Source organism: Oryzias latipes, chromosome 2 (genome assembly GCF_053564925.1).
Source record: "Oryzias latipes strain Hd-rR chromosome 2, Olatipes_Hd-rR_3.1".
NCBI classification, from domain to species: Eukaryota; Metazoa; Chordata; class Actinopteri; order Beloniformes; family Adrianichthyidae; genus Oryzias; species Oryzias latipes.
The window spans coordinates 25017982-25035606 of NC_136238.1; the positions used below are offsets into that span (position 1 = coordinate 25017982).

Consider the following 17625-nt stretch of genomic DNA (forward strand, 5'->3'; position numbering starts at 1 on the left):
GGAAGAAGGAACATGAGAAATTGGAGAAATACCAGGGACTCAGAGAACTGGAGAAAGCCTGGAAAGTGAAGGTGACGGTGGTGCCTGTGGTAATTGGAGCACTCGGTGCAGTAACCCCCAAGCTTGAGGAGTGGCTACAGCAGATACCTGGAAAGATCTCAGACATCTCAATCCAGAAAAGCGCAGTGCTAGGAACAGCTAAGATACTGCGCAGAACCCTCAAGCTCCCAGGCCTCTGGTAGAGGACCCGAGCTCACAGGATAAACCACCCGTGGAGGGTGAAAGGGGCAAGTTTTTTTTTAATATATTATATATTCTCATTTTAACTTCCTTAAATACATTTTTCTTTGTGTGCAGGATGCTGTGGACATTGGACGACAGTCTAACTTAAACCAGGTAGAGCAGGGGGGTATTCCAGGAAGCGTGTTTAAACTAGCCTGACTTTCACCCTGAACTCTGGCTGAAATCCGCCTGAACTTGCTTACTCTGGGTATGTCAGTTCCAAAAGACCGGATATGAGTTAGCGTAATTACGCTCGACTTGATAACCCTGGGTTATAATGCACGTCGAGTACACTCAATGGATCGCCGATTTCTGGAGTCACCATGGAAACGCGTGGAGGAAAAAAAAAAAAAAGCGCGACACTTGAGACGGAAGTGAGACGGAGTCTGAGATTTTAATGACGACGTATAAAGACTATACACCATCAAAAAAGTAACACGGCTGCATCATCAAAAAAAGAGTTTCTGCTTTGAGAAAAATAAAGTAAACGCACGAGTTTCTGATCTTGTTTCCATTTCCCTTGTAAACTTAGATGAATTACTTCTATTGGTAACAAATAATTTAGTTAAATTTATTCAAACTCAATAATTGTTTATACAACTCAAATTTACGTATTTATCTAACTAAATGTCACATTACTCCATTAATCCTTTTTCCGTTTAATTACTTATTTTTTTGAACTCTCATATGTCTAAATTTGAGCCGATCTATCTATCTATCTCTCTATCTCTCTATCTCTCTATCTCTCTCTCTCTCTCTCTCTCTCTCTCTCTCTCTCTCGCTCTCGCTCTCGCTCTCGCTCTCGGCTGTGTCCCACCAAGGTGGGGTAGCCTAGACAGGGCACACAATTTTAACTCCCTCCTTCTCTTCCCCAAACCCTCCTCCTTCAGTGTGTGTGTGACTGGTCTAAGGCCTGGTCTAAGCCACACCACACTGCACCAGGGTCAGCTGTACAGTCCAGTGTGGGCACCTCCACAGCAGGGCCTCAGCCAAGGCTGGTTTCCCCTTGCCGCTTCATACCAACACCAGACCTCTACCACACCCATCCACCCATATAACGCTGCAGGCACCACCACATCCTCATACAATCTCCTTTTCGTATCCTTTCCCAGTGACCTACATTCAAACACTCTCTTCATTCCCCCCCATATCTTTCGTACTTCGTTCATTCTAAACTCCACTTCTCCTCCCATTCCACCATCCATACAGACCCACGACCCCAAATACTGAAAACACTCTACCTCTTCCAACAACTCCCCATTTAATGCCACATTCAATCTACGTTCACCCTTTAACCTTGTACACCTCATCACTTTACTCTTTTCCACATTCACTCTCAACTTCCTTCTGTCGCACACCCTTCCAAACTCCTCAACCAGACGTGCCAAGCTCTCTTCTGAGTCAGCCACTAGTGCAGTATCATCCGCAAACAGCAACTGATTCACGCTCCATTCGCTGCCGTCAGTATTCACCATGCTCGCACCCGTACCTAACACCCTTATTCACCTCTTTTACCACACCATCCATATACACGTTAAACAACCACGGAGACATCACGCATCCCTGACGCAGACCAACCCTCACAGGAAACCACTCACTCATGCTATTTCCCACTCTCACACACGCTCTACTGTTTCTATAAAAACTCTTCACACCTTCCAACAATTTACCATCAATACCATACATACTCAACACAACCCACAACGCCTCTCTATCAATCCTATCATACGCCTTCTCTAAATCCATGAATGCCCAAAACACCTCCCTCCCCTTAGCCAAAAACTTTTCACACACCTGTCTCACAACAAACACCTGATCCACACACCCTCTACCTCTCCTGAAACCACACTGCTCTTCACCTAACATACGCTCAGTCCCCTCCACTACCCTATTAATTTAGGAATCTAGTATTTAGTAATCTAGTTACAAAGGAGAGGATTGCCAGTCCTCTCGCTCCGTCCCTTTTAGTCGCCTTTTACGACACGCAGGGAATACGTTGGTAGTATTCTTTTTGACCCCTAACCACAGGGTTTAAGCCGGTAGATATGCTAATTTGTATAACAATAAAAAGGACAGAAAAAAATGCATGGAGTGCAAAAAATCTTTAAAGAACTTTCCGTCATTGTCATTACAGTCGCAAGTTTTGGGGGTGCTATAAAAACTCATCATCCTCTCCTTCACTCTCACTCATGGTGCGGAGATGTAAGCATAGTAGGACAAAATAACTTAGCAAAACTCGGCAAAACACAGTAAAACAGCTAAACAACTAAACACATTTTGTCAAAAACCCACACTTAAACCCAAATCCATCCAGACAGGCAAAGGGAATGATATCCCACAATCCCTTGCGGCGCCAATCTAACAGCAGCACCAACTTATACCTACTTATTGAATTAATTAAAACTAATACGTTTTAAATTCAATTAAAACATATTGAATTAATTTGAATGAAAGGAAAATAATTGTCTGAAAACTACGTGTTATTTTTAAGGTGACCATAACAAAAAATTATTTATCTTAACTGAAGCAAATAATTAAGTTAGATCAAAGTAAAAAAGTTTCTCTTTCCAACATCCATATGTTGTCCTATCACCCTCTCACGGTGAAAAGTATTATCTGAGCTTCTTCATCCACTTAATCATCTTTAAATGGACACGCCATGCTGCTTCGCCTCTCTGAAAACAAACTAAGCTTCAACTAAACCTGCTTGACCAGGTTATGTTCAGAGCATGAGTTGCCATGGCAACTTGACCTACCCTGAAACATACCTCTGTTTCTGGAACCGAAAGCTGAGGTTATCAACTTCCTTAGCCTCAAACTTACAGTGGGAGCTAGCATAACCTGCTTTCTGGAATACCCCCCAGGAAACTGTTGGAGTTGTTGTTCCCTCTGTGGCTTGTCCTCTCCTCTCAGACCTGTTCAACCCTTGTGGGACATCGGAAAACTATGGCCAAGACATTAACATTTATGTACTGATCTATGCATGCCATCTCAGCAGGATGTAACAAAAACTAACAATGTGAACAGATCTCATCTGCCTTACAAAATACTGCCCCCCTTAAGAAAATAAATGGCTAATAATCACCACTGGTATTTTGTAATGCTTCACTTTTTAATGTTTGACCATTAAATGTGTTTTGTACAGAAGACTGATTGATGGTTTTGCAAATATCTTCGAAACACAGAGTCAAGTGTATTAGATTCTGTAAAATTCTGAACCACAATTCCGAGAAATTAAAATAAATGTTTTTAAAACTCCTCAAAAGACTTGAGGTGGAAAAGTCACTGTTTTCGTGCAGGCACTGAGAAATGGGAAGCAGACAGTGTGCCTGGGCATGTTGTCAATCCAATCATGGTCAAAATGGACAACTATTTTAAATGCTTCTCTTTCAGTTAACAGGAGATGTCTTTGAGCCTGCTGGACAGCCTTTGCATCACACCAGGGACGTCTTTGGGGCCTGCATCTGGAAAGAAACAAAAACAGCAAAGTTAATTAACCCAAAAAAGAAGAGAAAAATTAAGATTAAAATTGTTTTCTTTACCTTCAAGAAGTTGTAGACATCCACGTCGTAGCTGCCTCAGAATTCCTGCCTTTTTTGTTATGGCATGCATAACAACGGTCCTTATAGAAAACAACAGACATACAGGAATAGTCCATTTTAAAATCACCACCTAATTAAAAAGAAACTAATAATTCTATTGATGTCTAATACTGGAATAATTTTAAGGGGAATAAAGCACGTTTTGCTGGTCTGCTACAATTTACTCTGCTCTGATTCACTCATACCAGAATTCTGCCAGTCTGCATAGTGCAAACGCATACATTTTGCAAATATGGCACAGCAATATTGTTGCTCTGTTAATTCCGTCTGTCTGTAAACCCTGAAAAATATTGAGAAACCTTATAGGTTATAACATATTTAATTAACCCTAGTGACAATTCACGGGCAATTATTCCCAGGTTTACATGACCGATCCTGACACTGTGGTAAAAAAATCGACTTTGTTTAATCCATAAAAGTCATGGAAAGGGCTGGAAACCCCGCTAGCATTGAGCTAGCTAGCATGCTAACACAGGAGAACAATGGTGATAGTTTGTCATGCAACATCTAACTTTCTAACATCTTTTTTCACTAGCAGCTACTGTTGGAGCTCCTCATCTGACTGTGCTGGCGTCCTCTGGTTAAATAAAGTACACGTTTGATCGTTTAATATAGTAAAAGATATGAAAAACATGAAAAACTTACCGGCACATTCTAAACTGGTATATTGACGTAAGACTCGGTGTTATTCGGCAGCCAATGAGCTTCTGGATATCGGGGATGTCCCGCCTCCCCTCCCCTTGACTGACATGTCGCTGTTTTTACGTGTCGACAGGTATTAGAATCAAAACCGCAAAAAATAAAAGCGCAACTCAAAAAATAAAAGCGCAACTCAAAAAGATAATTTCAAAATAAAACTGCACCTCAAAAACAGGATTTCAGAATGACCAAAAAACAAATCGGCAGCTGAGAAATATGATTGTGCTTTGGGGAATGGCTTTTGGTTGCAAATTGTGGGTTTTGGTTCTCAATTTATGCATTTTGATTCGCAGATTTGGGGTTTTGATGCACGGTTTTTCTGTTTTGATGCGCAATACTTTAGGTGCTAATTTGACACCATAGCCCAAGGGGCCCCCAAAGCCAGAGAGCAGGGAGGCATGGGGGGGGGGGGGGGGGGGGGGGGGGGGGGGAGACAGAGAGTGCAGCTCCAGCTCAACCAGGAGAGCAGCCCCCCGCCACGCAGCGAGGGCCCAACGCAGGGCCCCGTCCCAGAAGAGTGCCCACAGCCCCAGACGAGCACGTCATCATCACCCCAAGAGTTCTGGTCATCCTCCCGCCCGAACCCCAGGTACGAGCCAGGGCCCCCCAAGGGAGACCCGCCCCGTGCTCCATGCAGCCACCCACCCGGCCCACGGTTGGGTGGGTGGCTACATGGTCTACATCCAGGAGTAGAGAGGGTTCACCCGAGGGGTGTTGTAAACATGTTGTAAACATGGCCCAACCAAGCTCGTCCACATTTACTCACAGTCATGTCCCATCACCCTCACTAAGGGCCCTACATGTCTACAGTGCAAATAAAACCGAGAGGGGGGGGGGGGGCAATTCCATATGGCAACCAGGGAGGGGGACCACTGCCAAGTAGATCCTCCCCCCAAGGTGCAACGCAGACTGAACACCCCCCCCCCCCCATCACCCTAATAAGGGATTATATATGAAGACAAGTGTAAATTGGGGACAGCTGGTAGATCCCCCCCCTCCTCCAGACAGCCCCCCCCCCCCCCCCCACAGGACAGGGCCAACAAAGCCCCCCCACCCCGCAGACCTGGTGGATGTCACCCACAGTGACCGTGGCTCCCAAGAGGGTTGCCCCGCCCTGTCCCAGAGCCAGGGAAGGACTGATCCCAGCCCCAGGTGCAGATGGGTATCCCATCCAGCGTCGCTGGAATGAACATTTTTCATAGTTTACATTTAAAAATTTCAACTACAAGGTTCCTGACTAAGCAGATTTTGACTTTTATTGGTGTTTGTCAATACACAAACTAATTTAAAAGTATAAACAGGCCTTTTCTTGTGTTTGTATTCCTACAGTTCTCCCCCATCATTGGATGACTGAAGAGGAAGATCTCTGCAACCAGCAGAGGAACTTAAGAATGCAACAGAAGGTACCAGAACCTGCTCAAAGTGAAGAGCAACAGAAGGAACCAGATCCTTCACTGATTAAAGAGGAACCAGGGAACGTCTTCATCAGTCAGGATGAAGATCAGCTTGATCTGAAGCAGGAGACTTATACCTTGATGGAGTTTCCTACTTATGAAGAAGATGAGAAAAGTGAAGCAGATATAAAAAATCAGCAGAAGAACTTCAGAGTGGATCATGAGGAACCAGATCCTCCACAAACTGAAGAGGAACAAGGAAAGAAACAACTTCAACAGATTAAAGAGGAACCAGAACCTCCACAGATTAAAGAGGAACCAGGGGAACTCTGTATCAGTCAGGATGGAGATCAGCTTGATCTGAAGCAGGAGACTGATACCTTGATGGAGATTCCTACTTATGAGGAAGATGAGAACAGTGAAGGAGATCTAAACAATCCACAGAGCTTTAATGTAACTGATAGTCAGGATGAAGAAGGAAACCAACATGAAGAATCAACATCAAATACAGATGAAGAGACAGAATCAACATCAACTACAGATGAAGAGACAGAATCAACATCAACTACAGATGAAGAGACAGACCCACAGAACAGAGAACAGAGGAAGAGAAGAGTCAGAAGTTATGTCCAAAATGGGTCTGATGAAAGATATTGTGCATGTAAAAAATGTGGTAAAAAGTTTAGTGGGCGGCCTCAGTTGAAATGTCACATGAAAACTCATACAGGAAAGAAAAAATTTTCTTGTAAAAACTGTGAAAAAAGTTTTAGTTATAAATCTAATCTCAAAAAACACAGGACAACTCATACAGGCGAAAAGCCCTTTACGTGTAAAGAATGTGATTCAAGTTTTAGTCGTATAGATCATCTCAAAACACACATGAGAACTCACACAGGGGAGAAGCCTTTTTCTTGTAAAGAATGTAAAAAAAGTTTTAGTCAAATATCTAATCTTAAAGCACACATGAGAATTCACACAGGAGAAAAGCCTTTTTCTTGTCAAGAATGTAAAAAATATTTTGGTAAAACATCTAATCTCAAAGCACACATGAGAACTCACACAGGAGAAAAACCTTTTACTTGTAAAGAATGTAAAAAAAGTTTTAGTCAAATATATGATCTCAAAACACACATGAGAACTCACACAGGAGAAAAACCTTTTACTTGTAAAGAATGTAAAAAAAGTTTTAGTCAAATATATGATCTCAAAACACACATGAGAACTCACACAGGAGAAAAACCTTTTACTTGTAAAGAATGTGATAAAAGTTTTAGTGAAAAATCAAATTTCAAAAGACACATGAGAACTCACACAGGAGAAAAGCCTTTTACTTGTAAAGAATGTGATTCAAGTTTTAGTCAAATATCTCATCTCAAAATACACATGAGAACTCACACAGGAGAAAAGCCTTTCCCTTGCAATAAATGTGATGCCAGTTTTAGTCAAATACCTATTCTAAAAACACACATGAAAACTCATACAGGTTAGGGATAGTTTTTTTGGCTGATAAATGGCTCAGTCATAAATGTAATTTGGTAAAAGACATTAGAAAACACAGTGGAGAAGCTTTTCTTTTGTAACGAAAAAAAATATATAAAGGATTTAGAGAAAAATCTCAACTTCAAAAACAGAAAAACTTAGAGCAGAAAACTTGTACAGCATATGGGAAAATATTGTGTAAATGCCATTTGTTCGGGGTTTTTTTTCGTTTTTAAAAGGAAGAACTTTATTTTTTTATAATAAAAAGGAAAACTGTTGGAATATTTCAAGCCTTAGTTTAATTTAGTGAATTTATTGTATAAATTTCAATAGAACAATGTTCTTTGTCCAGGAAAATAAAACATTATAACAAATGTTTATGTCAAAAACATTTAGTGATCATGTTTACAAATTGGGTTGTGTCCTTCCTGCCAGCGACTGCTTTGGTATTGGAGGGGTAAATTATCTCAGTCAGACTGGTGGACTGATTGTATTCGGCACCATCCCACATTGCCAACATTGCCTAAATCTTTTTCAGTGACTATGATGTTACTGTTTGATCAACCAGTAAAGTTCCCTGAGCTGAATCCAATGAATAAATCTATGATCTGTTAAGAAGAGGAAGATGAAACACCAGGCCTAATGATTTTCTTTTAAATCCACTAACTAATGGAGTCACCATGAATCAGCAAATTCTGCAGCGCAGAAAAGCGGCTTGAATATGCAATGTTTTAAAACATAAAGTGTTACAGAACTTTTAGGATGGAAAATCTGTGGAGAACATTTTCATGTGAATCATCTTCTAAGCTGTTTGTTCTCTTTTGGGGTCACGAAGGCAGGGGACATCCTGCATCCAGTCTGTCACAGGGCCCATGCACTCTCACATTCACATCTAGGGACAATTTAGACCAACCAATTGATCTATGAAGCATGTTTGGGATGGAAGCTGGAGTCCCCAGAGGAAACTCACACATGCACAGGGGCAAACATGCAAACTCTACTGTTTTCAGATCCTCCAACCAGGACTTGAACCGAGGGCCTTCTTGCTTTGAGACAAGAGCGCTAACCACTGCACCACCGTGCAACCCGACAACAATCAGGTTTATGTTTTTTTGTTTATGTTACTGCTGAACGTAACCAGAATATTGATGGAAACTTGTTTGAAGTAACAAACCCCATTTCTTTCTTTCTATATAAATCTTTGTGTTTGTATCACTTTTGTTGATTTTGATCTTCGGTTCTAAATGATGCTGATTTATTTCATATAAGTTAAACTTTTTTATACATCCTGTAAAAATACATACCTATAGTAACTGCACAAACATATTCTGTTAAAAAGCAAGAATCGTGTTTCGATCTGTGAGCCATTGAGCTTGATTCATGAATTGAATCGGATCGCCACCTAAGGAACGATCCAGTCTTAGTAGAACCGCATTCCTACCATTTAGTGAGGAAAAGATTTTCCTAAAAACACATGAAGGAATAGGCGGATAAAGAACCAGACTGGTGTTTGTGTCTGGTGTTCTTGTGATTCCTGTTTTCTAGTAGACATTAGAACTGTTCCTCTGTTCTTTTTGGTTCTCATTGTTCTGTTCCAATCTTTACCGTGCAGAATAAAGTGAACGTGAAAATCAGTCAAAAGTGTGGAGTCTTTCCCACAGTGTGGGTTTCTGCTGTTTGTTGCTTCTCTGCTGGTTCCAAAGCTGGACTCTGTTCCAAAAAGCAGAGTATTTGACGTTACCGGGGTAAGTTCAAAGGTAAATTAATTGATGTTCTACACTTTTGGTTCCAAATCTGCATGGAACTTTAAATACGAAGTACTGCATTCACTGTGAAACACGTATTTATTCAAAGACGTGAGAATTAAAGGACTTTTAACCCTTGGGCTATCTTAGACGACCCCACCCTTACTTTGACGTGTTCTCCCTATCTTGACAAAGGTGGATAAAGGTGGAGAAATTTCATGTAATCCATTGAACCAGTAAAGATCACAAATCATTGAAAAAAAAAGGTTCAGCGCACTGTCTAGTGGGTCTAGATGACCCAACTCCCAATGGTAAAGTGCCTAGGATAGTACAAGTGTTAAGGAGAATAAATGTTTAAACTTTAAGACTACATGGAGACCGAAGCATTTTTCTGTTTAATATCTGCGAAAAATATCACATTTATCTAAAAATCAGAAGTCCACTCCAGAACAACTGTTTTTCCTGTTTTTATTGGACTAATGTTCACCATCTGCTGAACAGAGAAATCTAATGTTGAACTGAACTGTTTATTTTTTTTCACGAGTTTGTTCACAAAACACAATTTGTGTGCAGTAAAGACAGCCGTTATAAAGCTTTATATATCTTATAACAGGTTTATTGGTATAAAATATAACCAGTGTGTTTGTGACTGAAAGATAGAATGATGAGAGAATCTCCTCTCTGCTGTTTGGACACTTTGACCAGCAGAGGGCAGCAGAACTTTCAGCAACTCTGGATCTGATCCCACAAAAACAATCCATGGATGATCAGATTTCAGAAGATTTGAAGGATCAAAGACAAAGATGTTCTGAAGAGAAGATGTCAGAAGAAAGTCCAGAATGAATCCACTCTGACTTCTCATGTCTCTGAAGCTTGTGTCTTCATGTCTTCACCTCAGAGTTTCTTCTGGATTCCATGTGGATCAATAATATTGATCATGTTCTGTTGTCATTTTCCATCAGAACTTCAGGCTTTTCTCTGCTGATGATCTCTGAGCTGAACTTCTTGGAGGAATTCCTGAATCTGGGATTTGGAGCAAACAGTCAGAACAAAGGAGGTTTCCATTTCTTCTAAGCTCTGCCAGAAGAAAAGAGCTGAAGCTTGAAGCTGAAGCAGCATTTGCTCAGAGAATCTGTCCTCCAGACCAACAAGTCCCACCACAGCCTTGAAGACGTTTCCAGAAGCAGCAGCAGACTGTGTTCCCATGACGACGCTGAAGTCAGCTGCTGCTCTGCAGGAGAAAGTCTGCAGCTCCTCAGTCAGGAAGCTCTTTCAAGCTCGTGCACATCTGTCAGTGCAGCAGCAGAAAGCCTGTTTCCCTGCAGGAAGTCTGAGACTTTTCAAAGTAAGAGCCTCATGTTGGCAGAGATGGGTTGGATTCTTTGATGCTCCAGTGTCTTTTGGATTCAGGATGAGTTCATGCAGATCTAGAAATCCCACCATGATGATCATCCTTGAGGAATTTCAAAATAAAAGACTTACAAACACCACCATCACTGCTGGATGATAAATACATTTACTCTTTATTTTCTGTCAATAAATAATATTTATCAATAAATCCTTGATTGTAAATGATGGATCTAAAGTTGAAAAGAAGTCAAAGTGCTGACTCAGCACAGATCAAAGGAGACACAGATGATTTCCTGGAATGAAGAAAACATCAAACATCATGATGTGATCTGGAACTGAGCTGTTCTTCAGAAGATCCTCCCAAACATGGAAACTGTTGCTGCAACACGTGAAGGTTTGGTTCTGTTGCTAGTGAGATCTGATGGATCAGAACCAGACTTCTGTCAGCTGGAACTGGGGCTTCTTCCAGACCATGACATGTTGTTCAATAAAGTTCATTCCAAAGCGTGACTGATTCATGAAGTGGTTCCTTGAGCCGTGCGTTTTGCCAGCAGCAGGAATCCCTGAGAGTTAGGAGACAGTTTGTGGAGAGAGTTTGTAGATTTAGGAGAAACCAACGTTTGAAATGAAACCAAAGTGTCCTAAACCAAAATCACTGAGCACATCTCAATGTTCCACAAACAGTCATTTTCCACAGTGGACCGTCACCACACACTTTACAAGACAGTTTTTCACAACTTTATGACAACAAATCCTGAAATTGTTCCATTCAAGGAAACATTGACTAATATTTGTATTGATGCTGTTTTCCATCTGTGTTTTCAAACCTGCATCAAGAATTAGCTCATGTTTATTGATTCACTTTCTTTGGAAGTTTGGCTTCTCTAATGAACCACCAGAGGGCGACAGAGAAATGTTGATATTATTAACACAACAGTCAAATATTTCTATTCTATCTATCTTACACAGAAATATATGGAGAGAAATTAGACTCAGTCGGATTTGTGAGTGCGTAATTCTTGATTTGTGCGTAAATTAGGATTTGTGTATGCATATTCTTGCTTTGTGCGTGCGTAAATTAGGATTTGTGCATAAATTTGGATTTGTACGTGATTTCTAAACGTATTTCCTTCAGTGGGTGTAGCAGGGCTTAAAAAAACTTTAAAGGAAAATAAAAATTATTATCTGAGAATATGACGTTCACTTTTAAACGCTAATATATATATTAAAAGTATATTATTCTCAGAGACTCCGAATTGATACAAAATGCGTAACAGGAACGACCAGTAGGGGGCACTGTTTTTTTCCTTCCGGAAAAATCAAAGGCAGTCAGACTGAGAGAGTCACGGGAAAAATGGCGGCCCATCCCGGGGGTCAGCGCCCCGAAGTAAGTAGCCTCTATGTTCAACACTAACATCCACTGTCTTCATGTATTGATTGAGTCATTGTCTGGATACGTTTAGAAGGGAAGGCTGATAGCGAAAATTCTAATGACCGAGCATTCCTTTGGTATTTAAACGCAGCACTTACGGACAAATTTGTGAGACGAGAAAACAGTCTCACGGAAGTTCCGTGCGTAACTTTGGCTTCGTGTGTGCGTAACAAGGGATTCGTGCGTGTTTTTTAAAGATGTGTGTGTGTAAGTAGTTTCAAACTGTTGTAATCTTAATTTGTGCATACGTAAATTGCATTTTGTATTTTTTTCATTTTATATTTTTCTAATTTATACACAAAACGTATTATGTCAGTAACAAATCACGCACAAATCCAAATTTATCACAAATCCTAATTTACGCACGCACAAAGCAAGAATATGCATACACAAATCCTAATTTACGCACAAATCAAGAATTGCGCACGCACAAATCCGACTGAGTCTAATTTCTCTCCATAGAAATACCTTAGGTCTTTTACTTTTTGAAGTTTTTTTTCTATTATTGTAAAGAAAATATCAAAGTAATTTCTTGGTGTGAACACGTCTTTATTGTCATCTAACTGTAAACTCCAATTCAAACATGCTGACAAAACAAGGATAGATTTCCTAGAGATTTCCTAATTCTGCTTCCATGTGATCACATGAAAACAGTCCAATGTTTTGGATTCTTCTTCTTCTATATCATTGACATTAAAGCTGCAGCTCTGTCACCAGGAAACAACATGTGACAGGTCCCAGTTTTTGGTGGAACACCGTCTCTGTGATGCTACAGACGCTGCTAAAACACAGTGGATTTCATTCTGTTCTATGTAGAAAAGACTGTTTGATTCATGTCTGATGAATTCATCTTGGAGTATTTATCCTCCACGTCTAGAAGTCCGCTCCGTGAAAATCCTGTCCAACTTTAAAGCGGTCCGTGTTTCCATGGTGACAGAGGGAACAGCTGGTTAGCATCTTTCTAACTTGACTGAACTGAGGGTTGGGGCTTCCAGCACAGAACCAACCTGAGAGCAAATGAACATTCAAATCCTCCACAAGCTAAACCCCATCAGCGTTGGATTGCTGCTGACAGACAGACTTCATTGATGGCATCTTCCGTTCTGGACCTGACGTTTAGCACACCATAGCTGGATTCCAGAGCGCTTTATCAAAGCGCCTTAAGCCCGTTTGGACTCTGGCGCTCCACGCGCTGATGAATAGTGGCGTTTGGAGGAAGTGCGGCTGCGCAGTCCGTCACTGAACACCGTCACTGCCTGGACCTCTTTCTGGGTCCTAGTGCCCTAAAGGTTACAGCTCCTGGTTCCACAAGAAAAAAGTCCATTCTAGAGGCCACTCTGACGTCATCATCATCAAAGACAGCGTTACCTAGCAACCATACCAAGACCATAGCAGCTCTAGAGGGAAACACAACAAACCATCAACGGCGGTTAAAGCAGTCAGAAGTTTGTTCTGCAGATCAGCAAAAATCTCTGCTTTAGGTTTTGGGGAGAAAAACAAAGGAAAACACACGGAGAAGGATTCTGCAAAGGAAATCCCAAGTTCTATTGGTAAGTCAGCGTCCTGGAAACATGCTTTGTTGGTTCTGAAGTGGCATGAATGCAGACTTAGATTGGTTTGTTTCCTTGGATTCTTCAGATGGATTCAAGCTGTAAATGTTGTCAGCATAAAGCAAGTTTGGACTAAACTAAAGCAGAAAGTGGCTTTGAAGATGGTCAGGAGAAATGAGGGCTTTTTTCAGGAATTCTTGGAAGAGGAGGACTTCTCCAAACAACCAGAATCTAGGAGGAGGTTTTTTCAGCATTGAGATCAGGATTTAGCATGAGCTTCAATCCCATTTAGGTTCAATCCAAATGTTTACCGTCATATTCAGGAGTTCAACTCTGAAAGCCACCATGACATCATAGACATTAAAGACCCTGTTACCTAGCAACCAAACACAACAAACTGTAGACTATTCAAACTGGACATTTTGGGGCAACAATTCTTTTCTAACTCAAGTTTTTATGAAAAATCCAAATGATGGAAACAGATTGTGTAAAGGAAATGAGGATCTATTGGTGAGTCACAGTCCTGGAAACATGAGTTGTGCTCTGATGAAGACGCCTGATCCAAATGTGGATTTTTGAAATGTTCTTCATGAGATTCAAACTGATTGAAGCTTTGAATTAAAGGTGTCAACACATTTCTGCATTGGATTCATTCTGTTTCAGTGTCTAAGGTTGGTTTTGTGGCAGAAACCAAGTTTTTGTTGAACAGTAGCGTTTGAAAAAGCAGAAAGTGGCTTTGAAGATGGTCAGGAGAACTTCTTTGAAGAGGAGGACTTCTCCAAACAACCACAACCTTAGAGGAAGTTTTCTGAGCATTCATAGAATGCTTTTACAATGACTCATCATTTTCCACTAGAAGCTAATGAGTTTTTCCAAATGCATGCTGGATATTCTTAGTTCTAGCTTGGAAAGCACTTTGTGGTATCTCCCTGGAAAACCTGGAATGGTGGCCTCTAGAATGGACTTTTTCTTGTGTAACCAGGAGCTGTAACCTTTAGGGCACTAGGACCCAGAAAGAGGTCCAGGCAGTGACGGTGTTCAGTGACGGACTGCGCAGCCGCACTTCCTCCAAACGCCACTATTCATCAGCGCGTGGAGCGCCAGAGTCCAAACGGGCTTAAGGCGCTTTGATAAAGTAAATGATAAATGATAAATAATGATAAGTGATAAGTGATAAGTGATAAATAGTAGAATTCAACACGGGACATATAGTGGATTGTAAGAATAGGAACAAAAACAGCAACAACAAAATAATCCTCCTCCCCTTAAAACATGCATTTGACTCTGAACAAGTCTAAAACAAATCCAAGCAAAGACCAGCGCTGGGGCTCCTCTGAAGGTCCAGACACAGAGAGGCCCAGAGTGACCCCCATTTCTCCTTTTTGCTCTCTCCAGTGGCTGACTCCGCCCCTTAGGACGTCCCCCTGTGTGGATCAGTGGTCAGTGGGTTGGAACCTGCTGCAAATGCAGGCTCTGGCTCTGGACTTTGAAGATGGTCAGGAGAACTTCTTTGAAGAGGAGGACTTCTCCAAACAACCACAACCTTAGAGGAAGTTTTCTGAGCATTCATAGAATGCTTTTCCAATGACTCATCATTTTCCACAAGAAGCTAATGAGTTTTTCCAAATGCATGCTGGATATTCTTAGTTCTAGCTTGGAAAGCACTTTGTGGGATTTCCCTGGAAAACCTGCTTTATCAATCATTTTGGTCTCTTTTTCTTCTAAGTTCCAGCTTGGTGAGTGTGCAGGTCGCCATGGCAACCACTGTCCAGGTCAAAGGGAGGACCACGGCCATCCAGTCTCCAGGCTTTTGGATTGATTTGGATTTGATAAACATTTGTTTCCCACATTTTAATAGTAGAATTCAACACGGGACATATAGTGGATTGTAAGAATAGGAACAAAAACAGCAACAACAAAATAATCCTCCTCCCCTTAAAACATGCATTTGACTCTGAACAAGTCTAGAACAAATCCAAGCAAAGACCAGCGCTGGGGCTCCTGCTAGTTTCTTCTAGAAGAGCCTGCCTCTTCAAAACATAGAATGTTCAACAACTAGAGCTAAAAATGTCTGTTGGTAGATTTCTGGATGTTGGCCGTATCCCAGCGAGCAGGGCCAAGTCAGCCCCAGATGGTTTCAAAGTGGACAGAAAAGGTTTTTAGGAGTTTCTAGAATGTTCAACAACTAGAGCTAAATGAAACTAGAGCATGAAATGACAAAGAACTTCCTGTTCTAAAGGAATCTCATGATGGCTTCCACCTGTCTCTTTGCTTTTCCTTTCTTTTTTGGGTTTCTCCTCTTTGGGAGGTTACACAAAACTGCACTTTAACCCAGAAGGAAACAACAACCGCTCCACAATCCCTAAATCCACTACAGCCTTTATCGAAACATTTACATTGACCATTATCACACATTTGATTGCATTTTCTCAGAAAAATAAGCACAACTTCCCGTTTGTTTGTGTGTGAAATGATTCCAAAAAGCCATGTGTCATCCTGGAGGGACTGGTTTCTCATCAATGCAGACCACCAAGTTTCTCTGGTTTCTGACTATTTGGTGGCTGGTAGGCCTTTTGGGATTTTTGTCAGGGAAAGAAGTGAACCTGGGCTCCAAATATTGGAAGACACTGATCTAAAAGTACTAGGACATCTGGAGAAAGCTCTAGTTCTGCTCCAACTCAGTCCAAAGCACTGAAGATAGATGGAGTTGGATTTGGGAGAGGACTGAGCTCATTCAAATGAAGAAAGAACAAGTCAACAGATGAAGAAGATTTCAGGAAGTTTCCCATTCAACAGGTTCAAGTTTCCAGAGAGCTAGTTTAGCATCCGTGTTCTGGACCAAACCACTGTCCCTCTGAAGGTCCAGACACCCATCCATTCACCCAAAAAGCACTAGATGTTGTGCAAATTCTAAATGTGCAAATGTGCTAAAACTGATAATAAACAGTAGCGAACGATGAGGATGTGCAAGGTGCAGTTTGTTGTTACTCCTGTCACGGAGTCTGATGGCAGAGGGAAAGAAAGAGTTCCTGAGGGGAGGAGAGTGAACAGACCTGGTTGGGGGTGGGTGGGGTCCTTGATGATGGAGGCAGCTCTACTGTGGATCCTGCGTTTGTAGATGCTCTTCAGCGAGGGAAGAGGAGTCCTGGGGATTTTGGACGCCGTCTTCACCACTCTCTGCAGGCGTTTGCGGTCCATGGCGGTAGAGCTGCTGTACCACACTGTGATGCAGCTGCTTCAACAGGATCAGAATCAACAGGAATCCAGTTGAATCCAGATGTTGGAAACACAGACGTCCTACAGCAGGGCTGCTCCTTCCTGCTCCTGGAGATCTACCACCTGCCTGTTCTCCAGCTCTCCCTGCACTCCTTCCTGCTGATCACCTGGACCAGGTGTGTTCATCCAGTCACATCTGCTCTGTGTTGAATTCAGACGTCTGGCTAAAGTCCAAAGTGACTCCTGGACTCATTTAGAGCGTTTTTCTGAAACCTGAACGTCTGGAGGCTCTGAGTCCGAGCGGAGCTGCAAAGACACGAGCTGCAGCTCAGAAGAAAATGGTTTGATACCAAACTGGGGGGTTGGAGACACTTTTGGATTCATCTGGAAAGCTGCTTGACACCCAACGGGATTCACGCGGTGGGCGTGGCCACTTTCAATGTAAAGTCAATGGTACAGACGCCATCTGAGGTCCTGCAGTGCCATTTTAGCGGTGGGCGTGGCGTGAAGGTCTGGCAGCAGCGTGACGGTTTGAGTGACAGCGGGTAGAAAACACATCAATCTAGTGAATGGATCCATGGTTCTCCTGAACTTCCATTCATTCTCTTCACCTGCTGGTTCCCTTTGGGGGCAGCGGGGTTTCAGGAAGCGTCCTGCCTGCTGTTGGCCAAAGGCGGCTTCACCCTTCAGTCTGCTGCAGGGCCCATGGAGCTGGAGCATTGATCTGGCTATGCGGCTCCAGGAGGAGAGCTGGCGGCCAGACAGAGAGCTGCTGCTGATGGAAAGACAGCCTGATCATCTCCTGAACTTTAGCTTTCTGGTTTCCATGGAGACCATCAGAAAAAGCTCCCTGATTTGATTCTGGTTTGTAGTTTT

General features: G+C 42.0%; 3 protein-coding genes across 12 annotated transcripts in view; 2 read left to right on the plus strand and 1 right to left on the minus strand.

The window, feature by feature from the left end:
• LOC144987413 (uncharacterized) overlaps positions 1 to 11061 on the plus strand; it is a 38290-nt gene extending 27229 nt beyond the window's left edge. The window contains exons 1-2 of one of the 3 annotated variants that reach the window (XM_078936804.1): positions 5006 to 5172; positions 5913 to 11061. In XM_078936804.1, coding sequence (XP_078792930.1) covers positions 5930 to 7465 — 1536 coding nt within the window. In that variant the 5' untranslated portion in view covers positions 5006 to 5172; positions 5913 to 5929 and the 3' untranslated portion in view covers positions 7466 to 11061. Of the gene's footprint in view, positions 1 to 5005; positions 5173 to 5617; positions 5736 to 5912 lie in introns of those variants that run through there. The other 2 variants (XM_078936801.1, XM_078936797.1) reach the window with 2 other exon arrangements.
• The window catches only part of LOC144986719 (NLR family CARD domain-containing protein 3-like), a 674722-nt gene that overhangs the window by 481967 nt on the left and 175130 nt on the right, over positions 1 to 17625 (plus strand). The gene's annotated exons all lie outside the window — the stretch shown is intronic.
• Positions 1 to 17625, minus strand: part of LOC144986673 (NLR family CARD domain-containing protein 3-like) — a 497154-nt gene that overhangs the window by 151363 nt on the left and 328166 nt on the right. The gene's annotated exons all lie outside the window — the stretch shown is intronic.